This window comes from Erinaceus europaeus, chromosome 20 (genome assembly GCF_950295315.1).
Source record: "Erinaceus europaeus chromosome 20, mEriEur2.1, whole genome shotgun sequence".
Classification (NCBI taxonomy): Eukaryota; Metazoa; Chordata; class Mammalia; order Eulipotyphla; family Erinaceidae; genus Erinaceus; species Erinaceus europaeus.
In genome coordinates this window covers 24,350,671-24,371,941 of record NC_080181.1, presented here as the reverse complement: position 1 = coordinate 24,371,941, position 21,271 = coordinate 24,350,671, and the positions used below count along the sequence as shown (strand labels likewise).

The window sequence follows — 21,271 nt, the reverse complement described above, 5'->3', positions numbered from 1 at the left end:
CTTAAGCTACTGCACTACCGCCCGACTACCCTAAAATTTTACTACCCTAAAATTTCATTTAATGAGAGAGATCAGAGGAGGCATTAAACCTGGGGCCTCAGGTTTGGAAAGTCTGTTCTCTGCCTGTCAACTCTCCTGGCTGCTTTCTTTGAGATTGTATATGAACCATTTTTATATATAGAACCAGAGGCATCAGTTCATACCACATCACTGGCCTATAAATTGAAACATACCTGAAAGCTTTCCAGGGTTCAAGCATTGTCATAATAGGGTACACACACAATGATAATTTCTTGGAGCAGGAGACAGGTCACCTAGTAGAGCATATATCTTGCTGTTTGTGAAACCCTAAGTTTGAGTCCAGGCACCACATGGGAGCATAATGTCACCTGCAGGGTAAAAAGAACTAAGTTACATGCCCAGACATGTCCTTCGGGAATTTCAGAATTCTAATAATAAAAGAATTCAGCAGCCCAGAAGGTGTTGTAGAGGATAAACATGGCTCTCAAGCTTGAGATCCCAAGTTCCATATCCCTGGCATCACATGTAACTATGATAGTCTGGTGTTCTCTCTCTCTCATTAATAAACAAAAAAAAGGGAGGGGGGATCCTAACTCTTAAAAATCTCATTATATAATATTATTAGTGCTATAACAGTGGTTTGCAACATTATGTGATTGGGGGATATGCTTTGTCATGCACTTGATCCGGGTTTGAGACTGTCCCTATCCTCTGAATTGTAGGAAGCTTTTGGTGGTGTCTTACCCTCTTTCTTTCGGTATCTTCTCTATTTGAAAAACTCAGTTTGGAGCTATAAAGCCTCAGAGAAGCCCTGCCTTTAGTTATCTGTACTCCACATATGAGCAGAACCTCTGGTCGTTGTCTTTCACATTTTATTTCATCTAACATAATCACCTCCACTAACATCCTTCAAACCTCATGCTTGAGAGTTTAGTCCTTTATCCAGTGTGCCACCTGCTGGCCCCCTAAATCTTTTTTTTTTTTTAAAGGAATGCTTTGTTCTTATGAATGAATTCAAGCATTCTTAGCTTGGGTTAGCATAGCTTATGGAAATTATATTAACACAGACTCTAATACAAGTTTTCTCATTATTAATATTCTAGTGTTGATGTTTACTTACCTGTTTTGTTTTACAGTGATGTGCATGCAGTCTGTCTGTGGGATGATAAAGGCCCAGCAAAAATTCATCAGGCTTTGAAAGAAGATATTCTCGAGTTTATCAAGCAAGCACAGGCAGTAAGTTCTGCATCTTTATATTAAATTTAAGACTTTACTCAGATTATTATATTTTCTGATTTTGAGTATATGACTGAAAAAATGAAAATATTGTATTGACTTCAACATATTTTAATTTTTTGACATTTATTTTACTTAATAGGACAGAGAGAAATTGAGAAGTGGAGGGGAGGTAGAGAAGCTTCACCACTCGTGAATCTTCCCTTCTGTAGATGAGACTGAGGTTTTAAGCCTGAGCTCTTACACTTGGTAACTTGTGTGCTCAACCAGGTGTGCCACTGCCTCGCCCCTAAATTTTGAAAGATATATTGTCATTTGTTGGACTCCCTCCTAGTGGCATTTCTCTCAAGAAAGGGTATTATTATCTTCAGTTGAAAGCTATTATAGCTGCAAGGGAGTTGCTTCACAGTGAAGCAGGTCTGCAGGTGTCTTATCTTTCTCTCCCCCTCTCTGTCTTCCCTTCCTCTCTCCATTTCTCTCTGTCCTATCCAACAACAATGATATCAGTAATAACTACATATAATTATAAAAAATAATTGTCAGTAATAACAATAAAATGACAAGGGCAACAAAAAGGAATAAATAAATAAATATTTTTTTAAAAGCTATTATAGGAGGTTGTGTTTTACTTCACTTGGCAGGGCATGTGCCTTGTTGTGTGTATGGCCCACGCCTGACCCCTGACACTACGTGTGAATGTTATGGCAGTGGAAAAAGCACAGGAAAGCTCCTGTGCTGTGATGTCTCTTACCTGCTTCACTTTCTGTGGGGTTTTTTGTTTGTTTGTTTGTTTTGTTTTTTGCTATCTTAATGCAAATACCTGTTCAGGAATTGTAAAACTGCACACACATGAGACGTAGGCTCTGCCAAAATGAAATATTCTACAAAAAATAGTTTTACAGTAGCCAAGAACTTACTCAGTTGTAGAACACGTGCCTTGCTTTGTGTGAAGCCCTGGGTTTGAGTCTAGACACCAAATAGGTACAGTGTAGATAGCACCAGAGGTGCTCCATGGATGGCAGAATGATGCTGTGACCTGCCCCTACACCCCTCCTTTCTCAAAACCGAATAAAAATTTGGGCCAGGAGATTGCTTAGTGATATCTCAAAAGTGTGGCACACTGGGTTCATTAAAAAAAAAAAAAGTATGTATCTTTTTTTAAAAATATTTATTTGTATTTATCTTCCCTTTTGTTGCCCTTGCTTTATTGCTATAGTTATTGTTGTTGTTATTAATGGTGTTGTTGTTGGATAGGACAGAGAGAAATGGAGAGAGGAAGGGAAGACAGAGATGGGGAGAGAAAGATAGACACCTGCAGGTGAGGAGCCGGGGGCTCGAACCAGGATCCTTACGCTGGTCCTTGTGCTTAGCACCATGTATGCTTAACCCGCTGTGCTATATGTATCCTTTTTTTCATTTAATATTTAGAAATTCTCACTACCATTATTTTTTTTTTAGTTATGTATCAGCTCAAATTTATCCATTTTTTTTTCCTCATGACTAACACCTTTTTCTGAAGCTGACAATAATTTTCTTCAATTTTAGCTAGTTCTCTGTATAATCCCCAGACTGTCCTTTGCTGCTGCTAAACTGAAAATAATCATTTTTGAGTTGATAAATGTGTAGAAGTGCTTAATAGTGAAGAACTCATTTAGGCACTAGGGTGCTAGCTTTGTTTTGTCTTTGACACTCAGCTTAAAAAAATTATTGTAGGGGAGCTGGGGCGTAGCACAGCCAGTTAAGCGCACATGGGAAAGCGCAAGGGCCAGCATAAGGATCCTGGTTCAAGCCTCCAGCTCTCCACTTGCAGGGGGTCACTTCACAAGCCGTGAAGCAGGTCTGTGTCTATCTTTTTCTCCTCCTCTCTGTCTTCTCCTCCTCTCTCCATTTCTCTCTGTCCTATCCAATAACAACATTGCTATGACAACAATAAGAGCTACAATAAGGGCAACAAAATGGAAAAAACAGCCTCCAGGAGCAGTGTTATTTGTAGTGTACGCACAGAGCCCCAGCAATAACCCTGGAGGCAAAATAAAATAAGGCACTCACCGGGGAGTCGGGCGGTAGCGCAGCGGGTTACGCGCAGGTGGCGCAAAGCACCAGGACTGGTGTAACGGTCCCAGTTCGAACCTCCGGCTCCCCACCTGCAGGGGAGTCCCTTCACAGCTGGTGAAGCAGGTCTGCAGGTGAGTGTCTTTCACTCCCCCTCTCTGTCTTCCCCTCCTCTCTCCATTTCTCTCTGTCCTATCCAGCAATGACGACATCAATAAAAGCAACAGTAAAAAAAAAGGGCAACAAAAGGGGATGGATAAATAAATATTTAAAAAAATAATAAGGAGCTCATCATTACTAGGAAGGACCAAATCTCCCAAACAGGAAAGACAGTGTGCATTAAAATGTGATGGATTTATTTTACGAGAAAGGGAGAGGCCAGAGTAGCACTCTGGCATGTGCAGGGCCAGGGATGAAACTCAACCCTGCACCTCCTCACAAGCTGCTGACATATCTTTAAAAAAAATTATCTTGTGGTTTAGAAATTTGGGCTAGGCTCACCTGAGTCTGTCTTATCTTACGAGATTAGCAGCAGTCAGTGGAGTGGTTCAAGACATCTTTACCCACCTACCTGGTGTTTGGTGCTGTCTTTTAGCTGGGCCTTATCTTCTTGAGTAGCTTCTCTCTCTCCCTTTTTTAAAAATTTATTTTATTATCTTTATTTAGTGGATAGAGCCATCGAGAAATTGGGAGGTATAAGGAAGATAGGGAGAAAAACACTTGAAGCCCTGCTTCACCACTCGGAAAGTTTTCCTCCATAGGTGGGGACTTGGGGCTTGAACTCAGGTCCTTATGCATTATAACATGGTCAACCAGGTGTGCCAAACCCAGCCCCTCTTGAGTAGCTTCTTATTCTCACAAAAAACAGCTATTGGTTTAATAGTAGAATCTGCAAGACCCCTTCAGGTCTTGACTTGACGTCTCTCAATATCACGTCTGCTGTGCTTTGCTGTTGAAGGCAAGTCATGGGACCAGCCCAAACTGCAACAGTGTTGGAGAAACTTTTTTAAATTTATTTATCTATTTATTTATTTATTCCCTTTTGTTGCCCTTGTTGTTTTATTGTTGTAGTTAATATTGATGTTGTTGTTGGATAGGACAGAGAGAAATGGAGAGAGGAGGGGGAAACAGAGACAAGGAGAGAAAGACACCTGCAGACCTGCTTCACTACCTGTGAAGCAATTCTTCTGCAGGTGGGAAGCCGGGGGCTCAAACCGGGATCCTTACTCATGCCCTTGCACTTTGTGCCATGTGCACTTAACCCCCTGCGCTACTGCCCAGCCCCCTCAATTATCTTTATTTAAAAGTTTCTCCAGGGAGTTGGCTGCAAGGACAAGCATAAGAATCCCAGTTGGAGCCCCCAGCTACCCACCTGCAGGCAGTGAAGCAGGTCTGCAGGGGTCTGTCTTTCTCTCCCCCTTTCTGTCTTCCCCATCTCTCTCCATTTCTCTCTGTCCTATCCAACAACAGCAGCAGCAATAATAACAACAACAATATACAACAAGGGCAACAAAAGGGAAAAAATAGCCTCCAGGAGCAGTGGATTTGTAGTGCAGGCACTGAGCCCCAGCAATAACCCTGGGGACAAAAAAAAAAAAAAAGAAAAAGCCATACTTGATAAACACCAGGAAATTCATCCTTGTAAAGTTTATAATTCAATAGGTTTTAATTTTAATTTAAAGCTGTATAGCCATCCTACTAGAATCTTTTCATTACCCTAAAAAGAATATCTACTTGTTGACTTTTAATTTGTAGGAGTCCAAATAACCATTTATTTTATAATGATTAATGACTGTCATTTTTCATTTAGGATAATGTCTCCAAGGTTCATCAGCGTTGTAACATTTATTAGTATTCCATTTCTTAATATGCTTGAATAATATTCTGTCGTATGATTATCATAAATTTTGTTTACCTATTCATTGGTGAATGTTTTCGTTGGTTTTTGCTATTTTACTAATGCTGCTATGAACTTCTGTGCACAGGATGTTTGTGGGGTTTTTTTTTTTTTGGTACATGGAACAACCTCCAGTTAAGTTTATGTAAGGCACTTTAATGTCTTGTGGATGGATGGTTATTGATGTGTGTGTGTAGAAAAATGTTTTAAAAGAGAAAACACAAGTAGGACCTGAACTGAAATTGGCATATTGCACCAAAGTAAAAGACTCTGGGTTGGGGGAGAGGAAATAAAGGTCCAAGAAGGATGACAGGAGCTAGTGGGGGTTGTATTGTTATATGGAAAACTGAGAAATGTTATGCATGTACAAACTCTTGTATTTACCATTGAATGTAAAACATTAATTCCCCAATAAAGAAAATTAAAAAAAAAGAAAAAAGTTTTAATTTCTTTTGGATAAAATACAGTTTGTATAATTAGTAAAATAATTTATAGCACAAATATATTCTATTATTACTTAAAGCACCGATGTTTATTTTCATTGGTATGACTCTTTTTTTTCTTTTCTCAGAGAGTACTGAGCCATCAAGATGATACAGCCCTACTAAAAGCATATATTGTTGAATGGCGAAAATTCTTTACACAGTGTGATATTTTACCGAAGCCTTTTTGTCAGCTAGAGATTACTTTATTGGGTAAACAGGGAAGCAATAAAAAATCAAATGTAGAAGACAGTATTGTTCGAAAGGTAAGTCAGTTTTCTCAAATAATCTTCATAAAGAAGGTGGATCCAGGGGGCCAGGCGTTGACTCACCTGGCTAAGCACACATGTTACAGCGTGCAATGACCCGGGTTCGAGCCCCTGTCCCCACCTGCAGAGGGAAAGCTTCGCAAGTGGTGAAGCAGGGCTGCAGGTGTCTCTCTGTCTCTCTCCTCCCTACCACCCCCTTCCTTCTCAATTTCTGCCTGTCTATCCAATAAGTAAATAAAGTTAATTTAAAAAAAAAAGGTGGATCCATTGCTCCCAGCAGCTATTTTTCCTTTTATTTCCTTTCACTTTTTCTTTTCTTCTTTTTTATTTATTTATTTTATTTGACAGGACAGATAGAAATTGGGAGGGGGGTGGGAGATAGGGATAGAAAGAGAGAGACACCTACAGACATATTTCACCACTCCAGAAGCTTCTCCCCTGCAGGTGGGAAACAGGGACTCAAACCTGGGTACTCACATGGTGGTAGTATGTGCACTCAGCCAGATGGGCTACCATCCAGCCCCCATTCTTAATTTTTTTTTTTTTTAGTTTTTAATTTTTATTTATTTATTGGATAGAGACAGAGAGAAATTGAGGGAGAGAGACAGACACCTGCAGCCCTGCTTCACCACTTGTGAAGCTTTACCGCTCCAGGTAGGGACCTGGGGCTTGAACCTGGGTCCTTACACACTATAGTGTGTGCTTAACAAGGTGTGCCACCACCTGGCCCCTAATTTTTTTTAATTTTTTTAATTATATTTATTTAGTGGATAGAGACAGAGAAATTGAGAGATAAGGGGGAGACAGGGAGAGAGACAGAGAGACACCTGCAGCCCTGCTTCACCACTTGCATAGCTTTCCCCCTGCAGGTTTTTTTTTTTTTTTAAAAAAACCAACATGGGAATCAGCATCTCTTAATGATTAAGAGCATAGATTCTTGGATTATAGTATTGCCATGTAAATGTGAGAATGTGTGGTCTGGGAGATGGCACAGTGGATAAAGCAATAGACTCTCAAGCATGAGGTCCTGAGTTCAGTCCCTGGCAGCACATGTACTAGAGTGATGTCTGGTTCTTTCTCCTATCTTTCTCATGAATGAATAAATAGAATCTAAAAATAAATAAATAAAATAAAATGTGGAAAGCTAAATTTTCTCTCTGTGCCCAGATCCTACACATCTAATAGTAGCTATAACTTGGACATAAGGGTAAAATATTTTACATGTGAAAAACACATAGAGCAGTGCTGGGTACATAGTAAAATGTCACATAAATGTTATTGATGTTGCTATTACTGATGCTCAGGCAGTTAATACATATCTCTGCATCTGAGTTACATGGACTGAAAATATTCACTTAAGAAGATGTGTATTGGAAGTCAGGCAGTAGCGCAGCAGGCTAAGTGCAGGTGGTGCAAAGCATAAGGACCGGCTTAAGGATCCCGGTTCGAGCCCCCAGCTCCCCACCTGCAGGGGAGTCGCTTCACAAGTGGTGAAGCAGGTCTCCAGGTGTCTTATCAATAAGGGCAACAAAAAGGAATAAATAAATAAATATTTTTTAAAATAAAATAAAAGAATATGTGTATTACATAAATGAAATATCTATATTGTGAAATTGGTTTTCTTTTTAGTATATCTTTCAGTTGGCCTCCACCACCCTTTTTAAGAAATGTGTTGATGAGGAGTGATGCAAAGGTTCAGACGTGCAATACCACAAATTTGTCCTCCCTTGTACTTTTTTTTCCTTTTTCCCCCCTCCAGAGCACTGTTCATCTGTGGTTTATGGTGGTGCTAGAGACCGAAAGTGGGCGCTTTTGTGTCTCTGACATATCATTATGCTATCTCCCCAGCTCCTTTGCCAACTTTCTAAATAGACAAGCAGATACTCAGACATACAAAGACAGGAAGGAAAAGGAGAGATAACAAAGTATCCGTGAAATTCTCTGCAATACCAGGGATCAAACCCAGGGCCTCACTCATGTGCTTTACCAGCTGATCTCTATCCAGGCTGTTCATGTGACCTTTTTTGCATTAAGTATTTGTGTAAGCATGCCTATGAATGCAGCTTTGGAAGTGGTGGAGTGAATGAAATGTTTGTCTCAAACATGAGGTTCTAAGTTCAATCCCAATGCCAGAGTGATGCTCTAGTTCTCTCTGCTATTCTTTCATTGGGAAATAAATCAATTTATGGAGCCAGGCAGTAGCGTACCTGGTTAAGTGCTCACATTACACTGCTTAAGGTTCAAGCCCTTAGTACCCTGCAGGGGGGATGCTTCACAAGTGGTAACACAGGGCTACAGTTATTTCTCTCCCTATCTTTCTCCTCCCTCTCAGTTTCTCTCTTGTCTCTATCCAATAACAAAAACAGAATTCTTATTTTTAAAAAGTATGCATATAAGTAATGTAAACACATACTCTTTATTTCTAAAACCCTGAATCTATAAGGGAAGAAACATTAATCATGTATTATATTTAGTGTTTACAACAACCGTTGTACCATTGTTTCACTATTTTATAGATGGGAAAACATGTAAATAAGTAAGGAACTAGAATTCAGGCCCAATTATGTTTGATACTAAAACTTTTTTATTACTATTTTGTACCACGTTATTTGCCAAATTTCAATATGCTAATTCCCTGAATGTTTTAAGTAAGCACAGGACTAAGAATTTGATTTTCTTTTTGAGAGTTTGTACTTTAAATTGTTTCTCTTATGTTCCTCCTAGCAATGTTACATGTTTTATGCTTCCTGGGACCTTGTACATGGATAATACCATGGCTGAGCAGTCTCTTGAACTCATTTTTTCCTTTTCCTTTTTTTTTTTATATTATTTATTTTCACTGCCACCAGGATTATTGCTTGGGCTTGATGCCAGCACTATGAATCCACCACTCCTGTTGGCCATTTGTTTTCCTTTTTTATATTTTATTCTTTCTGTTTTTATCACATAGGACAGAGAAATTGAGAGAGATGGGGAAGATAGAAAGAAAGACACCTATAGGCCTGCTTCACCACTCATGAAGGTGCCCCCTCAACAAGTGGAGAGCAGGGGCTCAAACCTGGGTCCTTGTGCTTAGTAATATATATGCTTACCCAGGTGTGCCACTGCCCAACCTCCAACTCATTTTTTCTAATTGCTTTATTTTTAGAGAAGAGGGAAGTCTAATGTGATAGAAAGGAGAGCCATCATAGCACTGCTCCACCATCTGTGGAGTACATTCAGCTGCTGTCCATGGTGCTTCTGTGTGTTACTGGAAATTGGGGCAGGGGAGGGGGGCTTCATACATGGAACATGTAGCCTTTACTGGATGAGCTATCCAGCCCCACCCCACCCCCATTTTTCTTTATATGTAGCACTTGGTACATTGAGATGAGATCAGGTGTGTTCAGCGTGTTGTGGTCATAGATGTACTTGGTACATTTATAAATGGAATGATTGTGTGTTTTCTTTCTTTTTAGCTCATGCTTGATACATGGAATGAATCAATTTTTTCAAACATAAAAAACAGACTCCAAGATAGTGCAATGAAGCTGGTGCATGCTGAAAGATTAGGAGAAGCTTTTGATTCTCAACTGGTCATTGGAGTGAGAGAATCTTATGGTGTGTTCTATACTTCTTTGATCATAATTTCCTTTTCATGAAGATGCTAAGACAGTTGCAAAATTAAACTATCAATGCTATGTCTATTAGCAAGTGATTACATCTACTTTTAGTATCAGATGCTTTTAATAGTATACAAAACATGTTCCACTTTAAAGAAACCTACAAAAACTCATGTTCATGTTAATATTTACTTATTTCACCTTGTTTCTTGACTGTTGAATCTTTATGGTAACCTAAATTAGAAAAAGGCTTTATTCTGTAGCTCATAAAAGGTTTTAACATATTTTAAGAAGTAAGTTAATTATATGTATTCATTTGTCTCTTCTTCACTTTTACACTATTTCCTTTGACTAGAATAATCTCGCTCCTTCTCCCACTTTATCGTCTGACTCTTCTTTATTATCTTAGTTCTTCATGGAAATTTTTCCTAATTTTCAGACTAGGTTAGATTCTGTGATTTCATGCTTCAGAATACCTGTACATCGCTGTCTTACTATTTTTGTATAATCAGCTGTGCTGTTAACAGTATATCTTTACTGAGCATAAGATGTGTGACATAAAGTAGTTCTTTATAATAACATTTTGTGAGCAGGGATAGATAGCATAATGGTTAGATAGCATAATGCAAAGGGGCTCTCATGCCTGAGGCTCCAAAGTCCCAGGTTCAATCGCTGCACCACCATAAGGCAAGGCCAAGCAGTGCTCTGGTCAAAATATAAAAAAGAACATTTTGTGTTAATGACCAATTATCTTTGACTTTCTTCATAGTCTCCATCTTTCTTTTTTTTTAAATTTTTTTATTTATAAGAAGGAAACATTGACTAAACCATAGGATAAGAGGAGTACAACTCCACACAATTCCCACCACCAGAACTCTAATCTTCATCTTTCTATATGTATTAGCATTGCTTCTGAAAATTATTCCTTTTTTATTTCAGTACTAACAATTTAAGCTTCTTGAAATTTGATTCTTAACTTTTGAAGTCTTTCCTGTATTCTTATTCCTATCATTTAACCCATATACAAGATTCATTTTAAAGTGTTACTCTGTCAATCTTTTTCTTAAATTTACCTTACTCAATTACTTAGTCTAAAGTTTGAGGTTATTCACAGTCATTCCTAACTGACCATTCTATTTTATCTTGTGGTAACAACCTACTCAGGTAACTTATAATACCTTGACTTGGACTTGTGCTTTTCTAATTCTGGATATTTACTAATCTCTATGTAAATCCTAATTTAATTCTTAAAACAATATTCCATCTCTTCTGTAAATACTTTATTGATTATCCTATTAGAAATCAGACTATCCAAAAATAAAATATTGAATTCAAAAATAAACTAGTTCTTTTTTTTTTTCTTTTTTTTAAGTTATGCTACTTGTGACTTTGTTGCTTTGTGATGTTATTTGTAAGTTTCTTTTGGAGGATTTTGTCATAGGATTTTATGTTCTCTTGAGCATTTTCACAGTCCCTTGCATATAATGATTCCTCTATTTGTTATTTAATTTATTGTATTCAGAATACTGATTTGAATCATAATTAGAGTAAAATTTTATTTTCTGTTTTTCAGTTAACCTTTGTTCTAATCCTGAGGATAAGCTTCAAATTTATAGGGACAATTTTGAGAAGGCATACTTGGATTCAACAGAGAGATTTTATAGAACACAGGCACCCTCGTATTTACAACAAAATGGTGTACAGAATTATATGAAATATGTAAGTCAGAACTTAGTATATATGATAACTTGAACTACTCTGTTGATATTCTTAAAATGATTGCTATTTTACTTCTGGACAGGCAGATGCTAAATTAAAAGAAGAAGAAAAACGAGCACTACGTTATTTAGAAACAAGACGAGAATGTAACTCTGTTGAAGCAGTAAGTAATTTTGTGATTGTATATCATATATGATTATTTGAAATACAGTAGGCCAGAGGTGGCAAGTATCTTTTATCCTTTCTCATGTCTCTGAGTACTACTATAGTACTAATTGATTATAGTACTCTTTTTCAATGTCCCAGTATGAGTTTGGAAGGTACGTAGTTCAGAACTATTTTTTCAGAGCTGATGAATCTATTTGCCCTTCTGTTTTAGACTTACTAGGTTTGCATTATTAATCTTTTCATTGTTTTCTTTGACTAGAATAGTCTAAAGCCTTTCACATTGCAAGTAAAATATGCTCCTTAAAGGTCTTTCCTTATTAACTCAGTACCAGGGCTGAAATAGTGAATATTGAACTATTACTTTCAGTGAAGTACATTTTCAGACTTTATCTTGTCATGAAATAAATTATTTGAGAAGAGAGAGAGCATCAGTGTTTTGCTAATGTTACATTGCAAGTTTCTTGTTAATTAAAAAAAAAATCAGTTATTAGAGTAGTCGCTACATTACATACCCATCCTGGTTGCTTTCTTCTATGTGGAAAGTGATCTTAGTAAGGAAAGTGAATAATCGTGTTTGACCAGCCTTTTTCTTTTCAAGAAATTGCTTGAATAAAGAAGTGATATTAGCACCATTTCATTTCAGCTTTTGAAGTCTAGGGACTGCATTTAGATTTATGCTCAAAGAAGTAGCATCCAGTTTGCAAACAAAAACTTATTCACTGTAGTTTTTTGTTTTACTTTTAAATATTGTTTAACTTCTTCCATCTTGAATAATCATGCTTAGTCTTTGTTCAGAAATTAGATTGAATTTGATCTCTATTCCCTTAATTTCTTTTGTGCTTGTGTGTTGTTTTGCTTTTCATAATGCTTATTATATTTCCTCTTTCATTATAACTTTAATATTGGCTAGGCAACATGGCTAAGTTAGTGATTATATAACTTCTCTATAGAAATGTAAAGTCAGGCTTCAGCTTCATTCAGAAGGCTCAGGAATCCCTTGAAAGTTTTTTTCAGCAGGTGTACTGCTTAAAAGTTTTTATCTTTACTAACACTATGAAATCTAGTAACAATATGAAAGACTAAGGGGTTGGGCTAATGGGTGGGGCTAAAGAGACAACTCATTTGGGAAAAATCTGCTTTGCCATGCTTGCAACCCAGGATTGAGCCCCTGGTTCAATACTTAGAAGTACTAAAGCACTAAAAAAGACATTCCTGAGTAGACCATTGTATAAGAATGGATTAGATATTGGAGAACATTAAAGTTAATGTTTCTCAGGTTTTGGTGTAGAAGAATAGTTGTTGCTACAGTGAAATCAGTCATAAGAATAAGTTTCCCCCCACACCAGAGTTTTTGCTGGGCCCTAGCCTGCATGACTCTGCCTCTTTCTGTGGCTTTCCCCCTATCTAGAGGCTAATAGAGATAGTGGTCTGGGAGGTGGTGCAGTGGATAAAGCATCGAACTCTCTCTCAAGCATGAGGTCCTGAGTTCAGTCCCCAGCAGCACATGTACCAGAGTGATGACTGGTTCTTTCTCTCTCTCCTCCTATCTTTCTCATTAATAAATAAATAAATAAAATCTTAAAAAAAAAATAGAGGGAGACACCATACCATCACTCCACTGCTTTTGAAGCATCCCCCTTGCAGGGACTCCCCAAGCGATGCCTGGTGGCTTAAACCTAGGTTCTTATATGTGTGCCCTACCAGGTGAACTACCTGCCAGCCCCCAAGAGTTAGTCTTTTTGTTTTTCTCAAAATGTGATCCTTTTGTTATTTATTTACTTATTTATGTAATTAATAGTAGGTTACAAGACTGTAGGATTATATAGTTCTGTAGGGTATATAGTTCTATGTGACACCACCACCAAAGTTCTGTGCCCCCCACCCTTCCAGCAATAACCACCATAGTTCTTTTTTTTTTTTTAATTTAAGAAAGGATTAATTAACAAAACCATAGGGTAGGAGGGGTACAACTCCACACAATTCTCACCGCCCAATCTCCATATCCCACCCCCTCCCCCGATAGCTTTCCCATTCTCTATCCCTCTGGGAGCATGGACCCAGGGTCATTGTGGGTTGCAGAAGGTAGAAGGTCTGGCTTCTGTAATTGCTTCCCCGCTGAACATGGGCATTGACTGGTCGGTCCATACTCCCAGTCTGCCTCTCTCTTTCCCTAGTAGGGTGGGTCTCTGGGGAAGCTGAGCTCCAGGACATATTGGTGGGGTCTTCAATCCAGGGAAGTCTGGCCGGCATCCTGATGACACCTGGAACCTGGAACCACCATAGTTCTTACAAAGTCTAAGAGAAAGTTTGTTTCCTTTTTTCTACCCACCCCCCAAGTTCATTTGTTTCAGTTCTCTGGATTCCATATGTAAGTAAAATCATCCTGAAGTTGTCTTTGATCTCATTTCTTATTTTGCTAAGCATGGTCTCCTCCAGTTCCATTCATTTAGTTCCAGAGGACACAATATAATCTTCTTTTAACTGCAGAGTAGTATTCCATGTAGTATATATTCCATAATAAGTCTTAAAGGGCCGTGTGGTGGTGCATGAGGTTCAGCACACATGTTAGCATGTGCAAGACCCCAGTTCAAGTCCCATTCCCCACCCACACGAGAAAGCTTCATGAATGGCAAAACAGTTCTGAAGGTGTCTTTCTCCACCTCTATCTCCCTTCCAATTTCTCTGTGCTGTCAATTAAGAGAAGGTAGGGGTGGCTGCTAGGTATGGTGGATTTGTAGTACCAACACCAAGTCCCAGCGATAACTCTGATGGCAATAAATAAATCTTAGTTGTAGGAGAATAAAAATGAGTTTAGTTTAATGGATTCAAGTATTTGAGTTGATTGATGTGCCCATACCATCTGAGTAAGGATGAACTGAACTTTTATTTCTTCTATGTATTGCAGAGAATTATATCAACAATTTTATAAATTATTTTCCCAGTAAAATTGTCTTTTAAAAAAATCCTACATTTGCAGTGCTTTTTGAAAATAATAAAAAATATTGTGTTGATCAGTCACTAGTTTTCTGGCTCCAAACTAGTACTTTTTCTGCTGTGCTGCTCTTCTAGAAGGTCCATGGGATATGGGTTAACATGCCTGCACAATTTTCTTGTTCCCAGTGGACTCTTATTTGATATTGAGAGGGGCAGCAGCAAGAGAGAGACAGGAGAAACACCACCATACTGTTCACTGTTCATAAAGCACTTTCATGGTGTTCCCAAGTCTGGGAAGCTTGTAATAGGGTCCTCATGCATAGTAAAGTGTGTGTTCTATCAGGATCCAAAACACTTGGGCCTGTCAGAAAAGTCACGAAGCATTTTTGCATAGAAAAATGAAAAATACAGTGACTTTTTTGACAACCGAGTATATAAAAAAAAGTGTCTGTTCTTTCTTTCTCTCTTGTGTGTATATATATTTGACATATTGAAGAGTGGGCTCCTGTAGTTAGATCTTACACTCCTTCAGCTTTTTCACTGAACCCTGCGATTCACCAGTATATAGGTTATTACTGAGCATTCACTTCCTCAACAAATCCTTCTTTAGTTCCACTGTTGAATCCCACTGAAGGGATACATCATGAATATGAGCTAACAGTCGCAGATGAGATTCAAGTAAACATAAATAAATGAAAAATGCTGTTGCTTTTGCTTTATGGAGTATAGTCATGGAAAGTCCCTCTGTGGAATGATTGGATACTAGCCTTCTAAAGATGTAGAGCAAGTTTTCCTGGCAGAGGGAAAAGCAAGTATAAAGGATTTTAAATCAGAATAGATTGTAGGGTGGGTGCAGATAGCATAATGGTTATGCAAAGAGATTCTCATGCCTAAGGCTCCAAAGTCCCAGGTTCAATCCCCTGTAACACCATAAACCAGAGCTGATCAGTGCTCTGGTTTAAAAAAAAATAAAAAGGAATGGATTTTGCATGTTACAGGGATAGAAAAAGGTTAATATGACCACACAGGTAAGAGAGTGAGAGTATTGCACAGTGAGGGAATACGGGATAGCAAACTTCACTGAAAAGTCATTGATGAGTTTTATGCAAACAACTATATAATCTCATTTTATATGACAAAATAAAAATGAGTTACGGTGTGGCATTTGAATTACAGATTGGTAATCTTGGTAAAAGATGCAACATCAGTGGAGTTGGGTATGTAAGTAGGTGGGCTCGGGGCCTGGAGAGATAGGTCATCAGGTTGAACACTATTTGCCATGCACTTGACCCAGGTTCTACACCCCGCACCACATAGGAGATGGCAAAGTGTCTAGGGAAGCACTTGTGCTGTTATATCTCGTCTGTCTGTGAGTGAAAAAAAGCAGCCTGGAAAGCAGTGAAATTGTACTCCAGTTTGGATGGATGGGTGGATTCTGGATCAACTGTGGAGTTAGAATTCATAGATTGGTGGTGTTTTTGTTTGTTTGTTTCCTGTTTTATAAATGAGGAAACAAATTTAGAGGTATATAGGGTGATGGTGAAGCTGGGCTATTTATTTATTTATTTATTTATTTTTCTGGTTGTCGCTAGTGTCTTTACTGCCCCATACTGACCTTTACAGATAGAAAAACAAAGAAAAAGACACCATATAGCACCAAAGCTTTCCTCAGTGCTGGGGGCTGAGGGGGGGGTGCTTAGACTCGAATCTGGCTCATTCCCATGATAAAACAAGCACGTTATCTAAGTGAGCTATCTCGCATCCCTGAAGCCACAGTTTTATTAAGTTTAATGCTAGATCTTGGGTTCCTAAGGATATTGCTGAACACTTTGGGGCATATAAATAAGTTTAGTTGTCACTCTTGATTGCATCGGATAAGAACCCATCTCAGACAAAAAGGTAAATATATTGGTTCATGTAAAGTCTGTTCTGGCCAGGGGGCAGTTGGCACATCTGGCTGATTACAGTGCGTGAGGACCCAAGTTCAGGCTCCTGGTTCCCACCTGCAGTAGGAAAGCTTCTTAAGTGATAAAAAGAGTAGTGCTGCAGGTGTCTGTCTCTTCCTCTCTTTCTCTTTACTCTCAATTTTTCTCTGTATGTGTCCTACGTAAATACATAAAGTTTAAAAAAAATAGTCTTGGGACAGGTGGTGGTGCACCTGGTTGAGCACACACGTTACAATGTGCAAGGACCAGGTTTGAGTCCCCAGTCCTGACCTGCAGTGGGAAAGCTTTTTTGAGTGGTGAAGCAGGGCTGCATGTGTCTCTTTCCCTCCCTATTACCCCCTTGATTTCTGGCTATCTACCCAATTAATGAAGATAATAAAAAATAAAATAATCTTTTGTGGAAAGAGTAAATAAATGAAGGTAAAAATGAATAAAATGTGGATTCAGAGACTTGGAACTTTAGTCAGAATTTTCTGATACTTATTTTTATGCTGATCTACTTTATTACTTTCTGACAGCTGACAGGCCTTTTTTTGTTGTTAAAGCATGAAACATAGGAACTGTCAGCCTGTCTTGTTAAAGTTTGTGACCTGAGAGAAGATAAGGGTTTTACTTCTACCAATTTTAATTAGCATTACTAGAATTGACCCACCTTGAGTTGAGGGCCCAAACTGACTCAAATGCTTGATATGTAAATGTATTTTGGCACTTCTTTTTTTGTATGCACAAGTCCCAATTTACATGTTTTTGTAGTATAATATAGTAATATTTTACTTCTGCTGAGGATAACTTTTAACTTTAGCCACTTCCTATTTAGTGGAGAACGTGGGAAAAAAGTTAGTTCACAGGTTCTGAGAAGCTAAGTGTTGCATTAGGTGTCTGATAGGCCCACTCTTCTACTTTTACTTACAGGACAGCAACTTGAGCCTTCTCAGATCTGATTATACACACAGTTCTAATAAGCTTGATTATCACTGGATGGACCTGTATCAAATGAATATCAGTATTTTAGTAAAACAGGGTAAGAAATTACTTGTACTACTCAGCAAGCACTATTGACAACAGAAGGACAAATAACAGTAAGAAAAGGGGGAAAATCCAATAGAGCTTAAAGTTTGTGTATGGCTGTTAGTATTTTAGGTGATCATATACATGGCATTCCATAAGAGCACTTGATTAGTATCTATTATGTCAGGCCTTTTGTTAGTTGAGGTTGATAAGAAAAACCTACCTTGGGTGATGAATAAAATGATGGAGCTAAGAAATAGAGTGGTACAAGTCTTTATCTCTTAACAATGACTGAGGTACTGACAAAGGGAGGGCAGTGTGTACAGTGTTTAGGAATATATGTGTCGAGGGACCAGGCAGTGGTGCACCTGGTTAAGCCTATACACTATAGAGTATATGGACCCGGGTTTAAGACGCTGGTCCTCTCCTGCAGGAGGAAAGCTTCACAAGTGGTGAAATAGAGCTGCAGGTATCTGTTTCTCTCTCACTCTATCTCCCTTTCCCCCTTCAATTTCTCTCTGTCTCTAGTCAATGATAAATAATTAAAGATTTTTAAAAAAGGAATAAATGTGTTGGAATCAATGAGGATTTGAATTCCATTGCCATTTTACCAGGTACGTGCTTTTTTAGCAAGTTATTCAAGCTTTTGACTTCTTAGTTCCTAATTGTAAATGGAATAATATCCACTTGTATTGTCAAAGTTAAATGAAATATTGAATAGAAAACATGAACACAGGCTATCAGAATAGCTCACTTGGATAATGCGCTTCGTTTCCATGTATATGACCCAGGTTTGAGCCCAGCCCCCCCTACATTGTGGTCTCTTTACTTTCTCTACCTATCTGCCTTCTCTATCTTTATGAGAGGGAAAGGGGGAGTTAGAGAAAGGAAAGAGAGAAAATCAAATATGAACTCTGGCATGGTAGGATTTTTTTTTAATATTTATTTATTCCCTTTTGTTGACTGTTGTTTTATTGTTGTAGTTATTGTCGTTGTTGTAATTGTTGGATAGGACAGAGAATGGAGAGAGTAGAGGAGACGGGGAGAGAAAGACACCTGCAGACCTGCTTCACTGCCTGTGAAGCGACTCCCCTGTAGGTGGGGAGGGAGCCGGGGGCTCGAACCAGGATCCTTATGCTGGTCCTTGCGCTTTGTGCCACCTGCGCTTAACCCACTGTGCTACCGTCCGACTCCCTGTTTCATTTTTTTATTTGATGGAACAGAGAAAATGAAAGGAGAAAGGGAGATACAGAGAGCTAGACACACAGATCCAGGTTCTGTGCCACTGCCTAAACCCCTCCCCTTCCCTTTCAGTTTCTAACTATCCAAGATAAAAATAGTTAACCTTCAGATAAGGACTTGCTAACCTTCAGTATTTTAGCACATTAAGGGTAATATTTTTAAAAATCCTAGTTTAACTGACTTCATTTTTTTGGGTAGTCTCTGGGGCTTAAGCTCTTCAGGCTTACTTTCTCTTTACTTATTTTCTCTTTTGTTGCCCTTGTTGTTTTTTAGTATTGTATTTATTATTGTTGTTATTGATGTCATCATTGTTAGACAGGACAGAGAGAAATGGAGAGAGGAGGGGGAAGACAGAGAGGGGGAGAGAAAGATAGACACCTGCAGACCTGCTTCACCACCTATGAAGTGACTCCCCTGCAGGTGGGGAGCAAGGGGCTAGCGCCACATGTGCTTAACCCGCTACACTACCGCCTGACTTCCCGGGTTAACTTTCTAATAGAGTGAGGGAGAGAGGGAAAGAAACAGCACCGATGCTTCTTCAGTGCAGTGGTAGCCAACCTTAAACCTGGGTCATCAATATGGCAAAGCAGAATACTGTCCAAGTGAGCAGTTTTCCTGATCATCATTATTGTTGCTAATTATTTGTGCAACTAGTTTAGGAATAAAGTGCTACTAGTTATAATATTGAAAAAGAGAAACTTTAGCCATGCTAGAAAGACTTGTTTTGAGAACAGCCTACCACAGACAAAACAACCTAATTCTTAAATACACTACAGACACCATGTATGAGAACATGGTAATGAAAAAGTAGAACCTCAAAGTAAAGAGACCTAGTTAAGTTCCTGTTTTATAGCTGGGGCAAGGCAAATCATTGCTTATATAGTTAAGTGATTATTGAGTATTAATAAGTATCAACAAGAATTGTTCTTGTTGCTTTTTACTGAATTTCAGTGAAGTAGATATGTGTGAACTGAATGTCAGAAAGATTCTGCTGTATCCCTTAGTCTGCTTATCTCATGTTCATCTCCAGACCTATGCATTAATTCATTCAACAGATACCAGGTGCCTGCTGCATTTTATGGCAGACAACTTTTGGAGGAGTTCATAGTTTTGCTATAGAGGAAGGTAAAGTGCTAAACACATTGTTAGTTAAAGTGTTTCACCTTGCAGACCTCTGGGGAGAGATTGCTATGGATTTAGAAGTTGTGCTCATCTCAGGCAAAATACAGGAGTTGATGACATGGCAAAAAGTTTTTTTCTTCATGGAAGCTAGCAAAAGGAGACAGAGAGAATACAAGGTGAGAGAGATGGCTTCTCACTATCTTCTCAATTTAAGATATATCTTTAAAATAACAAGTATATATTTAGAGTTGACTGAAAGTAGCACATTGGTAAATGAGAAAGAAATGCAAAAGAAAATACTTTCGGGAAGAGGGTAGATAATGGTTATGCAAAGAGACTCTCATGCCTGAAGCTCCATAGTCCCAGGTTCAACCCCGCACCACCATAAGCCAGAGCTGAACAGTGCTCTGGTTAAAAAAAAAGAAAAAAAGAAAAAAAAATACTTTCAAAGAATCAGTGCTTCTGTTTAAGACAAGATTTTTAAAATGAGACAATAACAAACTTTTTTCCAGTGCACACACAGATTTGTACCATAATTATTCTAATTTATTTCAACCTCAATTTCTATTTATTTATTTATATTTATAGAGACAGAGAAAGAATACAGCAATGTGTGGGGTCTAGGCTCGAACCTGTATTGTGCTCTTGGAAAAGCTGCTCTTTGTTTTTAAACCAACTTTTGTTATGAAAGTATTCAAATATTTACAAAAGTATATAAAATAGTTTGGACATCACTTACCATACCTAGACCCCATATTCAACAGTAATCATTTGTTTGACATACTTGCTTGATCCACATTTTCTTTATTTTCTTTCTCTACTTCCTCATACCTACTCTTCTTTCATTCTTGCTCATAGCAGTTTAAAAGAAATCTATGATAGGCATTTTCACTCAACACTTCTGTATTATGATATTTTAAATGCCTGCATATATCTCATCACGTATATTTATTGTAATAAAATTACCAAATCCTTTAGTGATGGCTATTTTGCTGACTTTTGTTGTTACATTTAAAGTTAATTTCATGTGTGTATGTGGGGGGGGGGGGGCAAATGAGAACCAGAGCATTACTCTGACATATGCAGTGCTAGAAATCTGACTTAAATCACATGCCTTAGTTTCTAGATTTCATCCACTATGCCACATTCAGGGCTGCTATAGAGTATTTATAAATAATACTTCCTGGAAGATACAGTTATGTCTTCTTAACATCTCTATGCACCCATCTTTCTCATATATGGCATTCTTTTGGAATGAAATTTCATGGAGGATGGGGGTAGATAGCATAATGGTTATGCAAAGAGATTCTCATGCCGGAGACTGTGAAGTCCTAAATTCCATCACCACCATAAGCCAGAGCTGAGCAGTGCTCTAGTTGAGAGAAGGAAGGAAGGAAGGAACTTCATGGAAATAGTGCTGCTAAAGCAAAGGATACACTCTTTTTACACATGATACATAATATCAAACTGATCTTCAGAAATACATTTCTTAGTCCCATTAGCAATGGGCCTGTTTATTTTGCTTATTGGCATTTTGTTTCCTATTATTGCCAATCTCTTAAATTTAAAATAT

General features: G+C 38.2%; 1 protein-coding gene across 1 annotated transcript in view; it reads left to right on the top strand.

Annotated features, from left to right (window-relative positions):
• The window catches only part of CUL5 (cullin 5), an 84,742-nt gene that overhangs the window by 18,672 nt on the left and 44,799 nt on the right, over positions 1–21,271 (top strand). The window contains exons 3-7 of the mRNA XM_016184923.2: positions 1,158–1,257; positions 5,778–5,954; positions 9,416–9,557; positions 11,133–11,278; positions 11,361–11,441. Of these exons, the coding sequence (XP_016040409.1) occupies positions 1,158–1,257; positions 5,778–5,954; positions 9,416–9,557; positions 11,133–11,278; positions 11,361–11,441 (646 nt within the window). The remainder of the gene's footprint in view (positions 1–1,157; positions 1,258–5,777; positions 5,955–9,415; positions 9,558–11,132; positions 11,279–11,360; positions 11,442–21,271) is intronic.